General features: G+C 39.1%; 2 protein-coding genes across 2 annotated transcripts; both read left to right on the forward strand.

Moving 5' to 3' along the window:
- Positions 1-435: 435 nt before the first annotated feature.
- LOC110377775 (mitochondrial import receptor subunit TOM40 homolog) lies at positions 436-3,409 on the forward strand. Its single transcript, XM_021336790.3, has 3 exons — positions 436-1,392; positions 1,851-2,045; positions 2,497-3,409. Exons 1-3 carry the CDS (start codon positions 529-531, stop codon positions 2,719-2,721), a joined length of 1,284 nt encoding a protein of 427 aa, XP_021192465.2. The 5' UTR covers positions 436-528; the 3' UTR covers positions 2,722-3,409.
- Positions 3,410-3,494: 85 nt separating this feature from the next.
- On the forward strand, positions 3,495-22,104 carry LOC110377778 (short stature homeobox protein 2). Its single transcript, XM_049835956.2, has 5 exons — positions 3,495-4,187; positions 10,851-11,038; positions 18,134-18,191; positions 21,446-21,636; positions 21,822-22,104. The coding sequence occupies exons 1-5, from the start codon at positions 3,953-3,955 to the stop codon at positions 22,032-22,034; spliced, it is 885 nt and encodes a 294-aa protein (XP_049691913.2). The 5' UTR covers positions 3,495-3,952; the 3' UTR covers positions 22,035-22,104.
- The last annotated feature ends 900 nt before the right edge of the window (positions 22,105-23,004 follow it).

Consider the following 23,004-nt stretch of genomic DNA (forward strand, 5'->3'; position numbering starts at 1 on the left):
ACTTAGTGTTGCCACTTACAATTGCTACTTTTTCATTCGATAAAAGCAACCCTGTTATAATGATGTTCCGTAAAGAGCCAATCTAACATTCATTCACATGCACAAGTGTTGCATTACGTAACAACTGTCTCTTTTTAATTAATTTATAATGCAAGAAGTTTCTTGGGGGTGGGCGGTCAAAGTGTGTTTGCTGAAAGAAAAAATAATAAATGCAAAAGATTGTATTTTCGAAAATACCTGAAACGCCACTGTACTTCCCCGATTCTATGTTGTTGGTAAATCCCCAATTTATTAATTCCATGTACATACCAATAAGACTACAATCATCTTGTTTAGATAATATTGGATCCTGTTCTCATGCAATGAGATTTATCTTATTTAATTAATCAGAGGAAAGGAGGTCAATTACGAGGAGATAACGTAAGTTCTATTTTTGAAGCTTTGTTTAATTTGACATTAGTTTTCAATGTCAGCTCTATTTCAAAATTTTCTTCTACGCATTTTGAAAAAAGTTATAATTTGCTAAAAATGAATAAAAAGGAAAGTGAGCCTAAGACTTCACTATCACTCTCGTTGTTTAATTTATTTAAATTAGGACTTTTTGAAACAATTTACGCCAAGGGTCCAAACTCTGATACTAATTCCCCCCGAAAGGATCTGTGGCACCATCCCGGATCCCCAAGAAAGGCCTGTGTGAACAAGAACCAAATTGATGATTCTGCGGATTCAGCCAGTAGTTCAGCGAGGGATCCATGTGCGCCACCACATAAACCTACCTGTGCTGATAGATCTGCTGGTGGTGATGCGCCACCAATCAAAATATGCAGGTGCAAAGTGGCTACGGATGGCTCCAAGTTATCTGCTGGTGACCGAGGAAAAACTGGAGCTGGGGTGACTGGCTCTCGAGCAGGACGTGTGGACGATCGGAAAGTACGATGTGACAAGGATCAAAAGGATCCCGATGATCTACCAGCAGGTGCTACCAACCCGGGTCTTCTGCGGCACATACACAATGCAGCAAGATATAGACTACCACAATGTTTTGAAGGTGGCAGTGTTTCTGTGAAACAAAGCTCAAGTACCAATTGGATCTTTGGTCATTCTCTGTCGTTTAGTTCAGTGTCACCTGGCGGTTATAAACTGTTGTTATCGTACGTGGATAAGAACAAGCCGTCATCATTGCCATACTTCGTTATGGAAGCCGCGCCGGGTGGGCAGATGAGCTGCGAAATGCGCGTGGGACCGACTCAGGGCACCCGGGCAACAGTCGTCGCACAAATAGCTGAGGCTGAGTTCTACAGTTTTGAGAGCATTATGGACGCATACTTCAATAAGTTCACAGCCTCTATTATTGCTGTGAACCGGGAGTTCATTGCACTTCATTATCTGCAGGTACATTATGTTTTAAGTGTGATTAGTAGGTACGTATCTCCAAATTCAGCATTTTGTAGCTTAGCTTAGCTTAGGAGGTAGTAACATCGAGCAGGATAGGTATCTTTATCTGCACATTATGTCCAATAGAAAGCACAACGCAATTCGTTGTTACTAATTAAAAGATATAGTGGTAGGCATAGTGGAATATTTTCATCCGATCATTGATCCGCAGGAAATCTAAAGATCAAGAAGCTCTCAGGATCGTTCTGTTCGAATAACTTCTTTTTGTTCTTGAAGTTCTTCCGCGACCAGCGAAGGTTGGCGGTTAGATCCGCATCTTTGTTGCTATCCTTGCCATAGTGAAACATTTTGCGAAGACAGAGAAAATCTAGATAAAAATCCATGCCAATTTATTTAAATACCTGTATATGACTACTTTTTCCAACAATCAGATAACCGAATAAGTTATTTCGAAGGCTGTGACGGACCAGCTATCACTGGGGGCAGAGGTGGTGGCCCGCGGTCACTCGGCTGAGCTGAGCTCTGCGTCGGGGGCCGGGCGGTGGGTGTACGAAGACCACTCTGTCAGCGCCACACTCGGCAACCGCGGCCTAGACCTGTGCTATGCGAGAGACATCAGACCTTTCCTCACAGTTGCTGCTATGCTTGAGGTGGGAAATCACGCGACTTACCTACAGTTTTTTTTTTTGTGTTTGCTCCAAATTTTTTTCAATCATCCTCCTAAGTGTTTCCCTAGTTTGCTTAACGGCTACGTTTCAAATGAATCGATTTCCTAACTGGTGAGAACCCGTTACCTCCCGTTACCGGGAAAAAAATAAACTTAATCACTAGTCCGACAGATTTTCTGGCTTTTGTTTACCTGTAACGGCTGAAAAAGCCGATAACCGTGTATCTAAAATCTATAATATCGTGATATTTCTAGGAATGTCGACCACTACTTTTAATATTTTCTAAGATGAGTCGACCAGAATAAACATGACAAATGTACACATCCTACACTATGTGTCACAGTGCCGTACAGTTTAGTATACCACGGTGGGATTCCGCCTAAAGACTTACTTGCATGATAAATATTGAAGTTTTTTTTTTATAAAACCACAGGTGGGATTCGCAGTCCGTCGTGCAGTAGCGACCCTGGCCTACGAATGGCATACGGAAGAGTGGACGGTACGAGGGTCCGCAGACTCCGACGGCCTGGTCGGTGCCACACTCCAGAGGTCCCTCGGAGGTCGGAAGGCGAAGCTCGCGTGCGCCATCTCCGCACTTCTCAACCATCCTAACGATAAGTTCAGACTCGGGTTTGGAATTACGGCTGCCATTGTTTAAACAACAGTAAATCTAGCTAGTTTCAAATATTAATTTAACAACTATCTTGTAGGTACTATGCACGACGACACGCTAAACATAATTATGTAGATGCAAATATAATACCTATATACTTACTTAATTTGGTGTTTGTCAATTTCTACTGATTGACAGAAATAAATGATGTGTAGGTAAGTTTGGTGAAAGATCGTTCGAGCTCGTCTAATTAGCGTTAGTGTTAGTTTTTGATGTTGTACCCAATTGAAATTTGATAATTATACATATAGTTAAATGTTTTTGTATGTAATGTTATGGTGAGTAAGCCTATGGATGCATTTTTAAGTGTCCTTGTTTCAAACGTTGAATTATAACCGGTCGATTTTCATTCTTACAAAAATTACTAAAATGTTATTGTGACGCAATTTTTTCACAGGCATTTTTCTATCTAACGGTTATGAAAACTTGGTTAAACAAACTAAGATTTGGTTGTAAGCAAATCGAAGTTGTCAAATTTCAGCATATGGTATAAACTGGTACAAGAAGTGTGTCATGAAAATCGACCAATATAGGTACATAATTCAGTCAGAGAAATGAAGAAAATATAGGTATTTTGTAATTCGTTTTAGAAAACTAATCGACATGAACAATGGAATCTAGATGTTTAATATTGTTATTTTGATATTAATATTAAATAGGTATTATTTATTAATGCTGCCTTTTAATTTATCTTATTAATATTAAACAGGTAAGTTAGTATCCTACTTTATTACCTGTAAGGTACTTATTTTACCTACATAAACTGTTAACTAATCCTTCCAATTTAAAATAATACATACCTTTACAGTGGACGGCTAAGCGACGATTTGCTTCACAAAATTTCAAATCACAATAACATTCACAAGCTGTCCTCACAATTTAATAATGCACACAAATACTAGAAAATACTATTAAAAATTCATTTTCAATGTAACGATAATGTAGGCGTGTATTACCCGCCGTCGGATGCGTCAGTGCATCGCGGCGGCGGCGCGCTGGGCGGGCGCCTGCGCGAACGTTGGGCGGGGTCTCAATCACCGCCCTTACTCGCCCCGCACACAATAATGGACTTTACATCGTAAAAATAAAGTGTTATTTGATGTAAATAAGTGTTTGGAATAAAAGTGTGGGCGTAGGGTGCTGGAGTGCTGCAGTGTGTATTCCGTAGAGCGTGTCAGGAGAGGTGAGCGCGCGGCGCCGCGTGTTGGCGGCAGTAATGGTGATGGAGCGGCTCGCGGACTTCGTGAGCAAGTCGCTGGAGGGTGGCGAGGCGCCGGCGCCGCCGCCCGAGCCCGGTGACGCGGACGACGCGGATGACGTGGAGGTGGACATCACGGAGCTGGAGGACAAGGCGCCGCCGCCGAAGCGCCCGCGCAACTGGCTGCTGTCGCCCGTGCCCCACCACTGCAAGCGGGAGCAGGCACACGATGACGATGATGATCACAGGCACGGTGAGTTGTTCACCAACTCTTCATATTAACATTTGTGCTAAAACAGGACACTCATTAATTTTAGTGTAATGAGGTTGCTGAATTTTCAGACATAAACGTCAGCAACCTCATTTCTTAAAGTTTCGTTATAGAAACCGAATGTTTTGTTTACTGTGACAAACCCTCTCCACCTTATCATAAAACGTCGTTTAAAGAAAGTACCAGCTTTTGTACCACCTTTAAACCACCGTCCCGAACAAAGTTAGTGGACTAAAGCTATTACTAAAGCGGGTACTTCTTAAAACCACGTTTTATAATAAGGTGTTCTATGTCGCCACTTATGCCATCATTAGCTAGCTAGAGTCTAGAGCTCCCTAGAGTTGGCTAGAGATTTGCACCTTTAAGAAATACCTGCCGACGTTAAGACGCCTGCAGCCTTTTGATATTTAAGTAGGTAATTTTGATAAATTTTAACAGTTATTTTCTCATCTTGCATATCTAGGTACTGTCTCGTCCATTGAAGTGACGTTTACTTCCAGGATATGGATCTGTCGAAGGCCGAGACTTGCACCTACTTATTAAAATAGTTATTTATTGGTATTACCGTCTTTAATTAGGTACGGGAAACACGAATTACTATGATTACTACCGACTATAATATTGGTGATGCGAAAATTACGGTTCCGACAAATACTGAAACTGCATAGAAGGCGCTCGGCGGCCAATTATGCAATTAGAAATAACTTTTCAATGGATGTTACTCTCCTATGAAACATTTAGGAAGAGAATGATTTACATAGGTAATCGACGTAAGCAAAGGCATTCAATTATTCGCAATCTTTTGTTATTTTGGTTTATCCTGACCTTTTTTCATTGGAATCTAGTTTACTTACTCCTTACTGAATATAGTCCTCTCTAAACTGATCACCTCGCATAAAACCTTATGTTTTGTTGTGACATGTTTAAAAAAGGTTAAAAAGGAGCTCAGTGTTAGCTCAACCTAGATAATATCTAAATAAAGATGAATTTCGGTACTAGGGCATCCCTCCATTTTAAAGATAGCTTCAAAATTTTCGTTCAAAATCAGTCGAAGGTCAAAATCATCTTTGACTGACTTTATGGGTAGTCAGAAGCCAAAATCGAAAAAGTTCAGAAACAAAATGCATTTAATACGGTTTTCCAGAACACCAACCACGGTATATTCGAACCTGTAACAGTAATAGGTATTATACTGTACAAAGTACATAATTTTGTTGAATTGCATTTTTATACATATTGCAAAAACATTACATTTTACTTAGCAGACAGTTCTCAATTGACCGTACAAGTGTGCACACAAGTTATTTTAATATCAAGTTTGGTTTTTAATTAAATTACGTTATTTTCTGCAAATCATCAAGTTTTATTTATCAAGTGTTACTCCATCAAGATTATAAATACATCATACAAGAGCAATAGCTCCAACATAAACAATACACCATTCTATAATACCAAAATGGTTGGTGACCGCCAGAGACATAGCCGCACGCCTAATGATCAAAGAACATTAAATCATTAATGTCCATAATTTGTCTATAATTTTCCTGGGTTAAATGCCTTAAATGTAGGTACTAAGATTTTTTTTATTTGTTTGCGTACCACTTTAAAGACTTGATATGTCTAAGAAGTAGAGTTGATCTCTTTTCAAACAGAATTCATTTATAAATAGTAAGATGAAGCTTATTGGCCAAAGAAAGAGCATTTAGAAAACTTTAAGTTCAATTCAGGACGTGAGATTCTTTTGGCGTAATAACTCCAAAGCTGTGGTATTTTATGAGTGCACCTAATTTTGAGAAAGCTGCTTTAATGTCAATGTTTCAAGAATTAATTTAATCAAATACTACTTGTAAGCCTATGGGAGGTCAACTGTACAAACAGCTGTATAAATACATGGGTTAGCTTAATGGAATCTAAAAGATATTTGTAAATTAATTCTTCGCAAGAATACCGAAATATTAGCACAGTGTTGTTGCCAAAATGTATATGGAGATATTATGGACAAAAATCCAAAATAGTATGCTTTCAAATTAACTGAATTATCTTGTTCATAGCTTATTTATTTATTTATTTATCAGATATTGTCACAGCTGTAGCCGGTTTAATGGTCTTAGGCCGTTCTCTGAAAGCTTTCGGCGCCACCAGATATTTTGATACATTTTCTTAAAAATACGACGCATGGTAAAAAAAGCTATGTAGTTTAGATACGTTCAAATCAAATCAAATCAAAATTGTACATAGATCGATCGATCATAATTAATACATCATTAAAGAAACGCTTAAAACGTTAGGTCCGTTTATTTATGTTGTGTCGTTTGGGTTTACTTACCATCAACTATTTCATAACGAGTTCCTTCATGTTTCCTTTTACACCTTTATCTGTGTATGAAAAAACTGATTATCATTTGCTTGTGAATGTCCTTTGGCTGTTACTTTAATTTATAAGAAAATATGCTATTTCTGTAATTGAAGACGAGGATAAAAAATAGAACCTACATTTTGAAATAAGTGCGGTTAGTTTGTCGTTAGGTACAGTCGAGGCGGGATTGACAATCAATTAGCCGAGAACTGTAATGATACCTATCCCCGTACATGTGCCAAAAAGCGTTTTTCAATACACTTGGGTACTTACTACCAAAAATAATATATATATCAACCAGCATCGAATTTAAAAAATCCATTTCACAACTATTTTGAAGACAGTTTTGGCAACTAAACCGTAAAATATGGTAGTTTTTTTTTTTTTTTATCCCGGGCTTTTTTTACTTATCGACGCGACGGATAGGCAAAGACCCTCTTCAAGAAGCTTCTTCTTCAGCTTATTTTTAAAAAGATAAATTTGAATTCAGAACTCCAATTATTTATCGTCTGCTATCTAATATCCCAAAATAAAAAATAATATATTTCTTTTATTTATAGTATGTTTATGGATATCAAAAAGTTATGTTTTTTTATTGGAATACATTTACTCTTTGGTTTATGTTGTTCTGTATGTGAGGTAAATGACCCTTTACATGCATGTAGACGATGTAAGAGATGGTAAGTAACACACTGGTATTGAAATAATAAACTAATAACTTTGATAAGTATTAAAATTGTCTATTAAATGTAATTGAGTAAAACGATCATTAATTATATAAAAGCGAAGATTAGCGCCGATCGCTGAGCGAGAGAAGAAAGCTGCGAACAGATCCGTGAAAGAGTTCTCAATCAAATAAATCAGAGACGCTCGGCGACTTTACAGGGGTTATACTTACGGAGCGTTGTACAATTAATCACTGTTCGCTGGTCGTTAGGTGTCTGAGGAGTTCGGATGCCCCGGAGACGAAAGGGGAGAGCGGGTGTGGCTCACAGCACCGCCCACAGCCGGATAATCCCTCCATTTACATAATTGCCGTATAAAAAGGAGAGCTTCCCAATTTGCTAAATTGCTTCAAACGACAATCTTAAACGTAGAGCGTTTGTTCCCGGGAGGCGAGCGCGAGCCGCCGCTCCAGTGCCGACGGGGATGCGATTAGCGATGTATTAGCACTTCACTGATTTATTTCTTGATTAATTTAATCGTTCACTGCTATTGTTTGGTCTTTACAATTCAATCTGAGTTGTTTGGAAGAGGATCGATTGTTTCGATTAGGTTTATTAATCTAATAAGATTACTCTAAAATAAACCTCACGACTAACTTACGATAACGATCGATTTTAATTTGTTTGTTATTCGTTATCGATTATATTAAGTATTAAGTAAGTATTGTAAGTAATTATTATATTCAAATAAAAAATTCAAACTTCACACCAGAATTAGTTTATTTTTAAAATCAGCGAACAAAGTGGACTAAACAAATATTAATAAAAGAGATTGGTATTACGGGACATCTCAAACAGCTGTAATCCTCAGCAGAGCTGCAATGTACTCAGAGCGAACTGTTATTCCTTAACTCAATTACGAGCGGGCTACGACGCTCCGAGAAATGCTACGACAACATTCTGTAGTCAGATTTGCAGTTAGTATTACAGTTTAACATTTTCGTTTGGATAAAACATTGAAATTGCGTTTTCATCGCATTCAATTACGTAGTGTTACAAACTCCTTCGTCCACTAATCATCAAGAGTTGGCAGAATGTTGTAAATGAACGTTGCCTTTGCCTGGCAGACGTTTAATTTAGCGCGGGAATGTAATTTTATACATTGGCGTATGTACATTCAATTTTGTACTCATAAATAAATTATTTGTTTATTTCTTACAAACGTTTAAATTAGTTATACTGTTACATTGACCGAAGTTTATTTCAGTTTAAATACTTGAGGAATCTACACTTAATTACAGTGCCGTGCAAATTGTGAATTACTTAACAACTAACGTTCAGCTCATACACTCAGCGGCACGGAATCTGGCCCAAGCACATTTGGGCCTTATATCCATTATTTAAATGAAAAATAAGAATTTTTATTTTAAAATTGATTAATTTACTCATTTTCCAAGAGCACATGACCACAAACAACAGAATTGTGAGGATGTTCATTAAGTTTAATTGAGTTAGAAAACAGAGTCCTTTACCGCAATAATCACCATAAACTTTTAAATTTAAAATTTTGAACAAAACTGAAAGTTATCCAATTTTAATAATGGGAGTTTCGTCCTCTTGATCTGATGACTGCCTGCATACGATCTGGCATGCTCTGGATGATGGTTTTATCTCCACCTGAGAGATCTCCTCTCAGGCAGCTACCAGCGCGGTTTTCAGTTCACTGAGAGTCCGTGGTGGGTTACGACTTGATCGGACCTGTCTTTTAAGCATGTTCCAGACATGTTCTACAGGATTCATGGCTGGGTTTCTTGCAGGCCAGTCCAATTTTTGAATACCGACCTCGAACAAGTAATCGGTTATGCAAAGAGCTGTGTGAGGTCGAGCATTGTCCTACAGTATACGAAATTCTTCACTTCCTATGAATCCCTGACAGGTTAAAACATGATTTTGAAGGATCTCTTCAATGTACCGCATTGTTGTCAGACAACTTTCGTCAGCCAATAATTCAGTACGGGCTTCTGAACTTATGCCTCGCCAAACCAAGATGGGCCCACCATGAAAACTGACTGTTTGCTTGGTAGTGGTGCGAAGAAACCATTCTTTCCGCTTTCTCCACTCACGTCCACGACCGTCTGGGGCTCTTAAGGCGACTCTGCATTCATCGGTTCATAAAATTTTACTCCATGGGTCATGCGTCCAATTTGCATGTTCCCTTGCAAACCTAAGTCTCTAAGTCTGGCTACGCGATGGTGCGGGAGAAGTTCCGGGCCTCGAGTTGGTCTTCGAGCACGCAGATCCCGTTCCTCCATCCTTCTTCTTAATTGTGCACTAACGGACGTTGACTTCTCTTGCTGTTTGCAAAGGCTGGCGTATCTCTAACGCAGTGAGAAACCGATTTTTCATTTATGCACGTACGATATATTGGTCGTCGTGCGTCGACGAACACCTTACACCCCCACTTTTTGGTCTTCTTGTGTAAAGGCCAGTCTGGTCATACATTTTCTATGCATATCTTTAACTTGTACGAGGTGCACTTAAAGTTTCGACCATCTTCCGCTGTGAACGCCCTAGACGTCTTAGCATCACTACTTGAGCAACTTGAGCTGCAGTTAAGGTAATTTTCAGATCAAATTGTGAAAAAAAGAGAAACAAAAAACGATCATAATCATTATTTTTTTTAAAACGTGCTTAGTACTTCGGCAATTTCTATCTGAATTTTAACTTAACTTTCTGCTTTGTGTTCCGACAACGGAATCTGTTTCTAGTGTTATAAAAGTTAGACAGACACACATTTTTCTGTATTCTAATTAACAATTACAAAAGAACTGACAATATGCCATATGAAATTAGAATTTACAACAGCTATCTGGGCTGATATCTACTTGGGATTGTTTGGGCCAAATTCCGTGCCGCTGAGTGTAGTTTACCCTGAGTAAGTCATTTCAGTATTCAATAATTGAGTGTTAATGTTTGTACCCAATTTATTATATATTGAGGTTTAGATACCCAAGTTGGTGCCTAAAAAAGTGTTAAAAATGTTTTTTTTTTCTAATACAAAAACAAAACACGATTTTCTCGAAATTCAATTTCCAAAAATCTCACTAACGTTTCTGCTGTCTGCTGCCCTACTATCGGATCGTCCCAAGAGGATGCTGAGTTGAGTCCCTCCGACTCCTATAAAATGTTGATTTAAACACCACTTTCATTTTGATTCCACTTGATTTGCACTATTACTTCTTATTTTTTATGAAATGTTACTTATGTTATGAATAATGTAAACAATAACTAAGAATAAATATGTAACTAAGTATAGTGTAAATAGGTTAGATCGTTATTACCGAACAAAAATTAAGTAATGGGTGGATTATAACAGATTTGGATTTTTGAAGAAAGTTGGATGCAAAAAGTGTCTTTGCGCTATTTGTGTAGTGTGAAGAAATAACAAAAGTTTTAGTCATTGTTATACAGCATATCTACGAATAGCCGCTTTTTCCAACCTTTAGAAATAAGACTTATTCCCTTTAAAACTTAAACTTTCGTAGGTCTTACTCAGTCACCAATGGCCACCCTGAACTAGCCTTCATTTCTAGTACTGCCAACATAACAGATACTATTCCACAGATGCCACGGACAAATCCCCGACGGGCGGCAGCAACAATGGCGGCGGTAAACAGCGCCGGTCCCGCACGAACTTCACACTAGAACAGTTAGGTGAACTGGAACGACTGTTCGATGAGACTCACTATCCTGACGCCTTCATGCGGGAGGAACTCAGCCAGCGGCTTGGACTCAGCGAGGCTAGGGTTCAGGTAGGTAACTCGATATCGTTTTTTTTTTTCAATTCAATTTTAAAATAGAATTAGGTTCTCAATTAAAGTCAAGGTTGTTTAACGAATTTCTATTGTCTATATTCCGCTATATGCTATATTTAGTGGTGATAGGTACAGGTACATTTTATGTACCTACAAACGATAGCTTACTGCACTAATTGAGCTTACTAACCTTGGGTAGGTAGCAGTTAATGGTTTAATTGACTGCCATAAGGACTACCGAGACGTACCACTTTGTAGGTTTTTTATTAACGCAACTTTGTTTTGATCTAAACAATTCCTGAAGACCTGAAAAATGTGCTTGGCACTCGCAACTGAAGTTTATATGCTTTAGTAGGTTCAAAAAGTACAAGATCTTATCTAGTTGCTACAAAAACCTAAAAACAAACAAAATATCTACAATATTATGCATTGTTTGTTCCTGATTCAGGTAGATATTGTAATACCTCGCTTAACACAACATCCAATTTATGAGTCTGGTCTCGTTTTTTTGCAACTATTTATTGGTTACAATTCTTACAGTGTTGCATGCTATAAATTATGGCTAATGCAACAGCGTATGCAAAGAGGGCCAGCGGAAAATAAAATTGCAACTTGTCTATGCAACTGTCAAAAACAAGTGGATCGTTGTACATGGCCATTTTCAGGACAGTAAGGTCAGTGAATGTAGGAATTACACGCCTTGGTTGAGAACAAAACACCATATTTGTGGTATAGCGTTGTCTAAAAGGCCAAAACGAAAAATATAGACTCACCCTGTTCAGGGGCACACGAAGATACCCTATGTGTGTTCCACAATTCTTTGCAATTTCCCAGATATTGATACTTTTTGTGATTTTCAAGGGTTTCTGCCTGTGCGATTTAAAATTGCAATAACATAATACTTTTTCTAAAAAGACTAATTTTAGCAGTAAGAGGTAACAAAAAATTAACGTACCTACTATTTGTTCTTCAAATTGATTAACTTATACTGAAATATTTATTTACTAATTCACACTTAACATGAATATTAGACGCGTTTATAACGATTGTAGGGGAGATGTTCCTAAAACGGGTACCCTTCCTAAAACGGGTAGGCTTTGCCATTCGTTTATTATAGGTCTTAGTGTGAACCTGTGAGTGTAGAGCGGTGCACTACCACCCCGCCGATCACGGTCAGTTGGCTCGCGCGCCTAGAACGAGCGTTTTCGAGATTAGATGTAAAAAAAGTTTTTTGCAGAGTTTATTAAAAAAAATCGGATTATGCTAGTGCTGACTACTCAAATATGGTGCAAGATACGGTTTTCGCAGTTTTGTATTATCATTTTGCATGTTATATGCTTATTAATTGTGAATACTTAGTGGTCTCCTTGTTTACTATTTTAAGGTTAAGGTAGTTGAAATTTAAAACGTGCTTTTGGGCAAAACGGGTAGGGGCATAACGGGTGACTACTACCGATTTGAAATAAGGGGCCACTTTCTCAATTGATCCCACAGAAAGCTAATCGAAGACAAAGGAAGCCACAGAGAGCGGAAGAAGTACAGGAACAGCGTGAAAAAGAAATTAAAATATGTTTTCTCTGATTTTTAACAAAATTATCTGCTGGTAGGATTATAATTTCAAATGTAACATTTAATAAAGTAAAAAAGTGATCTAGACTGATCAAAATAAGAAAACTGTTTAACATAATTAAGGAGACTAATTAACGATAAAGATTTCCTGGATAACAGGAGGCTAAGATACGTTTTCTAATTCATTTATCACATATATTCATTCATTACCTGCTTTGCCCAAAGGCGCTACCCGTTTTAGGACCCCCCCGAGGGCAAAGCGGGTATTTCGAAGGGGTTTATTTTTTTTGATTTTTTTCAGAATTTTGATGAAGATTACTAAGACTATCTTATGTTTTCCAAAGTTTATTATATAAACAACCCTATGAGTACAAATACAAGTCGCACGTAATGTTCTTGGTTATTTTATTTAACATCTTCCCTTAGCTTACCCGTTTTGGGAACATCTCCCCTATGTACCTGTCATCACAAATATCAATTAACACGCATACGCATAACACGCTTAATACTCACGAAATTATCACGTGTGATATTAATTAGAGCGTAGCAATATCTCGATTCTCGAACCCTTGTAATTCGACTCAGTTGGGCTCAGGACATGGAGGAGCATCAAACGGGGCGTTTTATGCTCATCATCATTGTAACCATTTTTGTATTTACATATATGATGTTGACGTGAACGTATGAGGTGTTTTGCTACAAGCTGGAAAATGATAAAAAAGAAGTTTTCCATTCGAACTATTTTTTCATAAAGCACCTTATGATGACTGAACCCATTGTTTTTTTTTTTGCTGGTGCCTCCTAAACAACCTTTTTACAGTCTACGACGGACCTTATTTCACCAAACAAAATAGTCCACAATAAACATTACCTATCGCTAAATATGTCGCTCTTTAGTCCCATATAACCGTAGCCTTAATAGTGATGCGACCCTCTCATTACTAATGCACGTAATTAGCTGTGAGCGGCCAACGAGCGCCACTTTATCGGCGATATATCGCGATTAGCGTCCGATTGCCACTAAGCGTTCGTAGGGGATGCTCCGATAAATAGATAAAAGCCTTGACCCCGGACAACGTCGTGTGTCTTCACTAGTGTCAAACGACCTGCCTTTGTTGACCTTATTGATATTTATTTGCAGTGATTTTCTTTTATTGTGTAAACGATTGAATGGGTAGTCATAATTGATAACGTGACATGTAATGTTTTCTTTTTTGCATTACGAGAACTCAACAAGAACCTATCTGTGTTTTAATTACGAATTACAATATTTAGATAGAAAAAGTGAGAGATCTTTATGACCGACTTTCAAGGAAAGGGGAGGTTCTCAATACTTCTCAATAAGTTGACAACTTTTTTACTTATTTTTTATGGAATTACAATCTGTACGGTGCAAACTCACATTCCGCACATTCTTTTCTCACATTATTTTATTCCTTTCTACCATCATCTAAAAGTAGTGTACGACCTAGCGAAGCATCATACACGACCTATGTTATCAACCTTAAAATGATCACATATAAATCTCATACATGATACAACCATACAACTAATTGACTAATAACAAATGAATGTCAGTAAAACAATTGTTTAGCTCAGATCGTGTCGGTGTGTGCTAGTTATGTAGGGGTGTTGTCTTATGTAATCAGAGCTAATGAATTCGCCCCTAGTTAGCGTATCGGTCGCCGCTCGGGAACAACTCTCGAACCACGTGCTCGGTCGAGTTAGGAGCTCAAAAGTTTACCTTTATGTACCTGATATAGGTGATGTGGTAGTAGATTTTTAAAATTAATAAAATTATAAATACAACTTTTGCATGTTATGTTAAAATTGGTTTTAACCTATTAATTATGTTCAGAAAATCTTTTGAGTTGATTCGGATCTGAATTTAGTAAAAAAAATCAGTCTTTGATTCCAAACCACAAAAAAACTAGTACGTATACTGTTGCCATTGGGTCTGTACAAAAATATTTGATAATTATAACACAAATTACCCAAAAAAACCGAACCAATTAAATCCAACCGAATTAATAGTCGCAACCAATTAGAACAAATTTTGTTAATGCAAATGACAATTGGTGCACGTGAACAGATTGTCTGCAACATGCAATCAGCAACGTTCGTGCTTCTCACTAATGCGGTTACCCGTATTTGCTTGCATGTATGTAACCTACACTCACGCACACATACACGCCACGTCTACAGTCTACAGTCTACAGTGTCGTGTAATGTGATTTCTCAACTCGCGAGATCAACCCTTGTTTGTGTCGTCAATTATTACAAACAGGATTTAATGCAAATGTTTTCGTTGTTTGTCTGTCATTTGAACGGTGTTTATAGTTGGGTGAGTTTTTTACGGGAAAATATTCTGTCTTTAACAAAGCTGATTGAATGTATTCCAACTCATGTGAGTGTAGTTAGTCATCTCACCTCGTGTACTTTTTTTATTGACCGCAATTTGATAATAGGGATCTTCGTTGAACTGAGCATAAAATGATACGCCTTGCAATTGTATCAAACTTATATCGCACTAGCTGTTGCCCGCAACTTCGTCTGCGTGGGCAATATAGAATAGTCAAAATACTACTTATCCCGTAGGTGCATTCTTTCACGTGACAGTATAATTAGGATTAGCACTTAGCAGTCGCATAGATTCATTGATCAAGGTTGTGTTGTGGATGTGACCATTTATCTAAACAAAAGAAGTAAAGTTTGTGACGTTGTGAATATCTCTGGATTTAGTCAGCCAATTTGGAAAATTATTACCTATGATGCGTAAGTAATTTTCACAGGAAACAGTTACAATCTATGTCTATATGCTTTGATCTCAGTGGCGTGCACTTAGAGAGGCCTATGTCCAGCAGTGGACTGCGATAGGCTGATGATGATGATGTGCTTTGAGTCTGACAAAGCTGTCATTTGTACATTTTCTGCAGCTGCTGCGACTAATCAGAAGCCAGAAAGTCTGTCAGTCTTACCATGGATATCGGCTTGTGTAGTTGACTGGATTGAAGATAGGTAGATAGGTAGTCGCTCCAAGCAAAATATTGGTACTCAAACAGGTTCGGTGACTGGAAGCCAACACCAACATAGTTGGGGAATAGCCGGATGGATGATAAAATGAGTCATCATCATCAGCAGGCGCATAGGGTAGGATAGTTTCACTACTGGGGAGAAACACTTGTATGACGGGGATTTTCTGTGCACTTACTCACTATGGTAAGGCTGACCCCACATTAGGCGTGCGCGATCCTCGGGCGTGTGAGTAGCGCGGGCGTCGCGAGCACGCTGCATGAACGTCGCGTTTTGCTGCCCTGCGGCATGTGTGAAGAGTGCAAGCGACGCGGCGCTCGAGTTGCGTTCTTACCCCTTCGCCTGCTATCCCCGCCGCCCGCTAAACGCCTTAGCAGTTAAACGTTAAGGAGAGCGGCGCGTGCGCGCCGCGACCTCGCTGTAGGTAAATGCCGCAGGGCAGCAAAACGCGACGTTCATGCAGCGTGCTCGCGACGCCCGCGCTACTCACACGCCCGAGGATCGCGCACGCCTAATGTGGGGGAGGCCTAAGCCGGGACTCCACCGAAATGTTTGCATTAGTTCACGAATAGGCAAAATGTACGTATCTGTGAGAGTCCACTTCATGTGTTCGTACTTGAAACCTGCAGTTTTGCCAAGATTTTCAAAATGTACTCTCTCAATTTGTCATTTCTTGGTGGAGCCAGCAAATAAAAAGAAACAGAAGTGTTGTATACTGGGCGTCACTTCCGCACACCAGGAAAATTTCGCTCTTGCGTTTATATACCATATTTTGTGTCACACGTAAACAGGACGACAGTAAGTAAAAAAAGTCCACCGAAAAACTTTCAAAGATCTGATGAACGAACAAATCAGACCTGACTTGGTCAACTGGGGCCAATCAGAGCTCTATGAAGCGATCATATGCTTTGGCTCCTACTGTTATAGTGGTTTCTGAAAATTTATTCACCTCATTCAACGATGAATGTAATTCTGATGGTACTATTAAGAACACTTGCTTAGCGCAGAAGCTGACGTTGGCAGGTCGACTCTTTTGACTTCTCGAATAGGATACCATTGGTTTTTGTGCAATGCACACCTGCAATGCATGCTGGATTAGGATAGGATACAGGTGGATAGGATTTGCAACAGAAAACAATTCTGTCTTTGTGATTGAATGACATCAAACGTAGTTTTATATAAAAGGTGTTTTTTTAGACTTGGCTCGGGTCTTACTGAGACTGTTCGTAATCGTGACCAGTGTATTTGCGATCAGAAGTTGAAAGTAAGCATGTCTCTGGTATGCGACGCGCAATTTGTACGTTTTCAGACGCATAAAGCATTTTACGTGTGTATGGTATTAAATCGAGAAAGCTCCCATTTCTTATCTGCACTTTGTATCTGGGCTTGTTCTTAAAGCTACAGAATCCTACATTACCTACCTACCTCACGCTTAGCAGCACTTGCGAGAGACAGATCCTCCTTTCTTCTCGGATTAAGTTTACATACTTTGCATCAGAAAAAATAATGAAGGTCTACTTAATACTATTCACTCAAAGTAATTTGTTTTAAGGCCACCACATTAGTGGAAGAGAAGCTAAACTATGTTTATGAAAAAATCCTGATATAAACTCCATCTGTAACTTTAAATGATAATTAATTGTTATACTAAAGTCATCATTTTTGACATAATATTCAAAAAATAATTTAGATGGCACCGTTTTAAATTTGGCTGAGAACTATTATTTTCCTTTCATCAAGGTAATAATTATAATTGGATTTTGATGTGGCACGGCAAACTGACAAACACTATTGAAATGTCTATCGAAAAATTACACTACGTGTTAAAATATGGTGAATTACGGAAAATACACAACTCCATCTGTTGAAATAATAATCCTCTATAAAGAATGTATGGTAATTTATTGTCATTTACCACCTCGCTCCTTTGACAAATTTTATGTATTTTATTTAACACAGATTACCACAGATGGAGCTACTTTAACCTTGGCTAAACACAATTTTCATTTTTTTTTCTTCCGAAGTTACTTATGAAGGTGTGATTTTCTGTGTAAAGGTTAATAATAGGCCGATCAACTAATATAAGTACAACATTCAAATGTACAGTTTTGACAAACAGATTGCGTGTCGTAATATTTTACATCTTGAATTCACAAAATTAATCATATCTTTTGATAGAGTGAATCGATTTCGATGAAACAAAAACTAAATAATACCCCAAGTTACGTAGAATTTTTGTATATATGCATTGTCTGCATTGAATTCGTAGATTTTACGTGAATCCCGAACGAACAAACAGATAAACAGATAAACAGACAAACAGACAAACAGACAAACAGACAAAAATGACAAAAATGATGGAAATGGGTTCTGTTAGTTATCCTTTAACATGCTGGCTATTTTTTTTGCCAATTTCTTCAATGTACAAAAATTACTTTTCTACAGATTTATTATATGTATAGATTTTAACTCTCATTCTCTGTTGTACAGGTGTGGTTTCAAAATCGAAGAGCAAAGTGCCGAAAGCACGAGAGTCAGATGCACAAAGGTAAGACGACGTTATAATATTAGGTACATAGTATACACGTTCACGTTTTTTCAGTAGACATAAAATATCTATCTACTCTTCTTCCGAATTTAATTATAGTTTAGTTTAGTTCACGCTTCAGTGACTGCAGTCCTCTGACTATTCAGCATCCTATGTTAATTTTTCATGGCTGTTTAAACCCAACCAAATGTATCAACGTCATAATTTATATTCAAAACAGTTTCCCTGCTTAATGTAGTCGAAAACTACAAATTGCAAATGATTCTGGCAAACTAGTTGCCGGCGAGTTGGCACCGCTGTATAATCGCAATGAATTCACTCGTGCGTGGCGTGCACTACATCACTAGTTAGCAAGCGCCGCCACCGGAATGCACAACCGACTTACTGTCAGAACTAGCGCATTATGTATTCTCCATGACTCTGTCTAACTCGATTACAACTCACGCCGGCGCCGGTCCGACTCTAACAGTTTTTTAATTCGACCATAACTCACGCGGATGAATAATTAAAATGGCGGGCCGAGGCGGGAATCCGCGCGAACGCGGTAAAAAAAGCCCGGGAAACGGTACACGCGAGGCGATAAATTCAGGGAATTGCACAACGCACTTAGCGATCGACTGACTGACCTCCCCCGCGCTGGTCAAAGAGGAAATAAATAAATAACGATACGTTCCTTTCGCAAATTAAATAATCACAGAAGAATACAAAAAATCATCATAGATGCTGTAAATAATATTTAAAGAAAATCGGTATAACTGTTAAGAACGTATATTCGATAAAATATCACATGAAACATTTCAATGCTGATTCTGTGTGAGGCCGGACAGCCTAAGAAATAAGTGTTACCGCCACGTATGTCAAAACAATGTATCGTCACAGCAATTAATTACAACATCTTGACATTGCGGTTGTCCTACATCCCCAGTAACTCATTTCACGGGCGAAAATATCACGTTGTCCTGATATTATTGTTCTGCGGCGAGCGCCGTCACTGCTCATAACATGACATGGACAAATGAGACGTGACTGTGCGACTTATCCGCGAAAATCTCCAGGAGATCGCACTATCGCGTGATTGTGAGAGCATTGAAGAACCGCTAAACGGAGCATAAAGCGGAAAAAAGCCGCTCGCCGGAATCGAATAAAATGATTCCCCGTGGGAGCCATTCGGACGCAATCCCGCCGTCCCCTGCTAAATGTCTTATTAACTTATGTGCCGCCCCCGCGCCGGGCACCCACCCCCGCCGCCGCCCGGCCAACACGAGAATAATCATGTAAAGTGAAATGAAACGGTTATTTGTTATGTTATGCCCCTTTAACGGAGCGACGAGATTCCCAATGTTGTTATTGATTTACGCAATCGTTTGCGGCCTCATACTGCTGATTTGAAAATGCATTGTCACGTAATTCAATTACGTTTGAATGTTATGGTTACGTTCATTTAGATTTTAATAGCGGACTTGGTTATCTATAAAACTTTCGTAGCTTTCGTAGCAGCTACGCTTTCTACGACTACGCGGCTAAGTTGCTACGGCTACGGGCTACGACGTAGTTGAGGTCAAATATTACATTTCTTTATTTTTTCTTTTTGGTATCATAACGTAAGTGTTGTAATATGAAATAATGTGTAACCAAAACCCGGTATTAACTAGCTTCATTGAATCAAAATGCAATCCTTAACGATATATGCTTAACGATATATTTTTCTTAATATAATTAAAGTAATGTAAAAAAAAAACAGATTTTTAATATTATTTTCGAAGATAGCTATATTTTCTACATCGCTTCCCATTAAATCATAACCAGTAGGCGCTGAATCTTCATAAAAATTAAGAATTCATATTTAACGAAGACATGAATCTTCGCCGCTCGCAGCTCCTGCTATAAAAACAATCAGAGCAGCCGTGAAATTCAAGAATAAAAGAATACACCGAAGCTTAATTGTTCCCCTGTTCATAAAATTGTAAAGTTATTCGCGCGTCGCGAGGGTGGCGATATTTTATTGCGCAGAAACCGCTGTAAAGATGTTCCGAGCGCTTTAAAATAAGCGAGAGAGAGAGCTGCGCCCCGGCTTACCTTCTAATTCGATTAAATTAAACAACTCAGAGTTAATCAAATAAATGCACGGCGGTCGTCGGGCGAGGGACCGCGCCGTGCCGTACCGCGCCGCGCCGAGCCGGTCGTGCGCCGGACGCACACGCCGACCCGGTATTTATGTCGGCACTTCTCGAAAGTAATTCGGTGTCAAATATGGAAATAACTCATACGCGCGGGGAACATCCATTTTGATAATGCCGACGGCGACCGGAGAGGTTCTGATTTACAGCGAGTGCGCGCGCCCGCCCTGCGCCGCCCGCCCCCGACACCTATGCCGTATTCATACTTCTAATACAATATGCATTTATCATAAATACGGTAAATAATTTCAGTTAACTATATAAAACTGTTTTAAAACTAATAGTTGTTTAATTAAGCAGGTTCTTCGACTACTATATGAAAATAATAAAAGTCATCCTTAAAATTATTAAATTCAATCTTTTTATTGGGAGAAAGAACCCTTTATTAACTCTGCTATTAAGTTTGTTTGTTGTTTATTAAATTAATTTAATGAAAGAGGACTCAAAGGCAACAATCCTTTGCCATCTTCATTTCAAAGACAACGTTCTGTGGATAATCCAAATTCAACAAAATAAAATCGCGACTGATATAATCGAATGGCGAGGTATTCTATTAACAGTAATTAAATTAATGAATCTTTGAGACGAGGCCCGCGGAGCACCTTAAGTCGGGTAGATCCGCGTTAATTTATTAATTGCCCACTTCGCCCGACGGGCGGGCTATAAACAACGGATCTCACTTAATTTACGAGCAAATTATGCTTTACTTAAATATCAATTTAATTAAGTGGAGTTCGGGAACGGATCTCGGTGGATTTGTGTAGCACGGCGCGCCGCTCGTTTGTCTCTGCCAATCGACGGGATCGATGCGACCCGTCCGCGTCACGCCTGCCGACAGATTAACTTGTTTCATTATGGAATCCTTAAAAACTTGATGTAAAATCAATTTCCCATAATGACTATGGAATGTCTTCCTTTCCTTTTATGTTTTATATTCGCTACAAGTGCTGAATGCTTTAATAGAGTTATACTACTATCAAATATTCTGAAGCATCCGTCACATCCCTGTAGGACTTGATAAATACAAAGTTCCTGTTAAGCACGCGTGATGATGATCAATATTGGTATTTGTTAAAGGTTTATTAGTAAGCGGAGGCGGCACCCCGCTGGAGCCGTGTCGCGTGGCTCCATACGTGTCGGTGCCTCGTCTGTCTGCTGTGCCGAGGCCCCCGCCCGCGCCGCAGCTCCCCCCTCTCGGGCCACATCCACCACCCTCCACAGCATTCGCACCCTTCGACTCCGCTTTACTGTCCGCTGCTGCTCATCAGGTAAGCATCTTAACACTTTTCAGGGAGGACCATGCCAGGCTTTATGGCGGCTCGGAACATGGTACGGGTCACATGCGCCTAGCTACTATGCACGGAAGTCAGTTACGAACCACCATTAAGTTTGGCGTGAACTAATATCTGGTACTCAGTAACAATGGAAAGCTTTATCATCCTCGTGTGTTCAGTACGCGAGTGCGGCTGCAGCAGCGGCGGCGGCTGCACTATGTCCGCCGTACGCTGGGCTCGCAGCCCTGGCGGCGCGGTGTCGCTCATCATCCATAGCTGACTTGCGGCTGAAGGCGCGGCGGCACGCGGCAGCCATGGCAGCCGCCCGCGCCTCCCCGCCGCCCGCACCCCCTGTGGCACCCGCACCGGCACCCGCGCCTGCAGACACATAGCCACGCTAAACGCTCCACAAGGGAGAACACCTCTTTTCGGCAGCAGCCTATAGGCATTCAGCGTTTTCGCGCAACCATCTTTCTGGAGATAAAAGGTTACTTTGCAAGATCTTGTGCAAAGTGAAAAGCGGGTTTAAGATTGGCCTGATCCTCTGTGGCAAAATTCTTAAATGTAGACAGAAGTGAAATGTTATCTAATTTCTCTATCGAATGCTCTTCGAAATAAGTGACTGCGTTGAGGATAAGATGCGTATCTACTTTTCCAGAGTTTGAATATCCTCTTTTCTTTTATAGTCGACGATTAAAAGAGTAATTTTGATCGAGGACTTGTACGCTTCATCTTCAAACCTGAAATGAGAACATTTACAATTAAAGTGATAGTTATAAAAGGCATAGACTGTTTCATATAGCGGAGTGTGGTTTACAATCATTTACTTACTAATAAATTACGTGGTAGAAATCTGTCCATTTGGATTAGAAAAATTACTTCTACTTAACTTTTCCAACGAGTAATATCTAGTCAGAAAAAAAACCTTTAATAAAATATACTTATTAGGTACTACTTTGAGGACTATTGGTTCCTAATCTTGTAAACATAATAAACGGTTGAACTTCGTTATGTGGGTGTTACCTATAGTTATAGATTAAAATGGACACGGTTCCTGGATACAATGAAACAATAAAAATCTCTATGTACCTAATAACCGTCATTACTTTTGACTTCTTATTATTTATAAATAAGCATTTTTATCTTGACTAGCGCAGTTATTAATGCTCAATCCTTCTCCGTGTGAGAGGAGGCCTGTGCCCAGCAGTGGGACGATAAAAAGGCTGTAACAGAACAGAACAGCGCGGTTAAGATGAAAATGCATTTTCATCTTAACTCAAAACAATTGAACATATGGGTTCTTTTCCTTGCCATAATCAAATGTATTGCGTTCAGGAACCTCAAGAGTAGTGTAAGTGCAGT

The sequence above is a fragment of the Helicoverpa armigera genome, chromosome 3 (assembly GCF_030705265.1).
Source record: "Helicoverpa armigera isolate CAAS_96S chromosome 3, ASM3070526v1, whole genome shotgun sequence".
NCBI lineage: Eukaryota > Metazoa > Arthropoda > Insecta > Lepidoptera > Noctuidae > Helicoverpa > Helicoverpa armigera.

What these genes read in the sequence shown, in the direction of transcription:
- LOC110377775 (XM_021336790.3), top strand. Translation starts at nt 529, where the DNA reads ATGAATAAAAAGGAAAGTGAGCCTAAGACTTCACTATCACTCTCGTTG. An exon ending in TTGCACTTCATTATCTGCAG is followed by an intron (nt 1,393 to 1,850) that starts GTACATTATGTT and finishes GTTATTTCGAAG; the next exon opens with GCTGTGACGGACCAGCTATC. An exon ending in CAGTTGCTGCTATGCTTGAG is followed by an intron (nt 2,046 to 2,496) that starts GTGGGAAATCAC and finishes ATAAAACCACAG; the next exon opens with GTGGGATTCGCAGTCCGTCG.
- LOC110377778 (XM_049835956.2), top strand. Translation starts at nt 3,953, where the DNA reads ATGGTGATGGAGCGGCTCGCGGACTTCGTGAGCAAGTCGCTGGAGGGT. An exon ending in CGATGATGATCACAGGCACG is followed by an intron (nt 4,188 to 10,850) that starts GTGAGTTGTTCA and finishes ACTATTCCACAG; the next exon opens with ATGCCACGGACAAATCCCCG. An exon ending in TGTCCGCTGCTGCTCATCAG is followed by an intron (nt 21,637 to 21,821) that starts GTAAGCATCTTA and finishes TCGTGTGTTCAG; the next exon opens with TACGCGAGTGCGGCTGCAGC.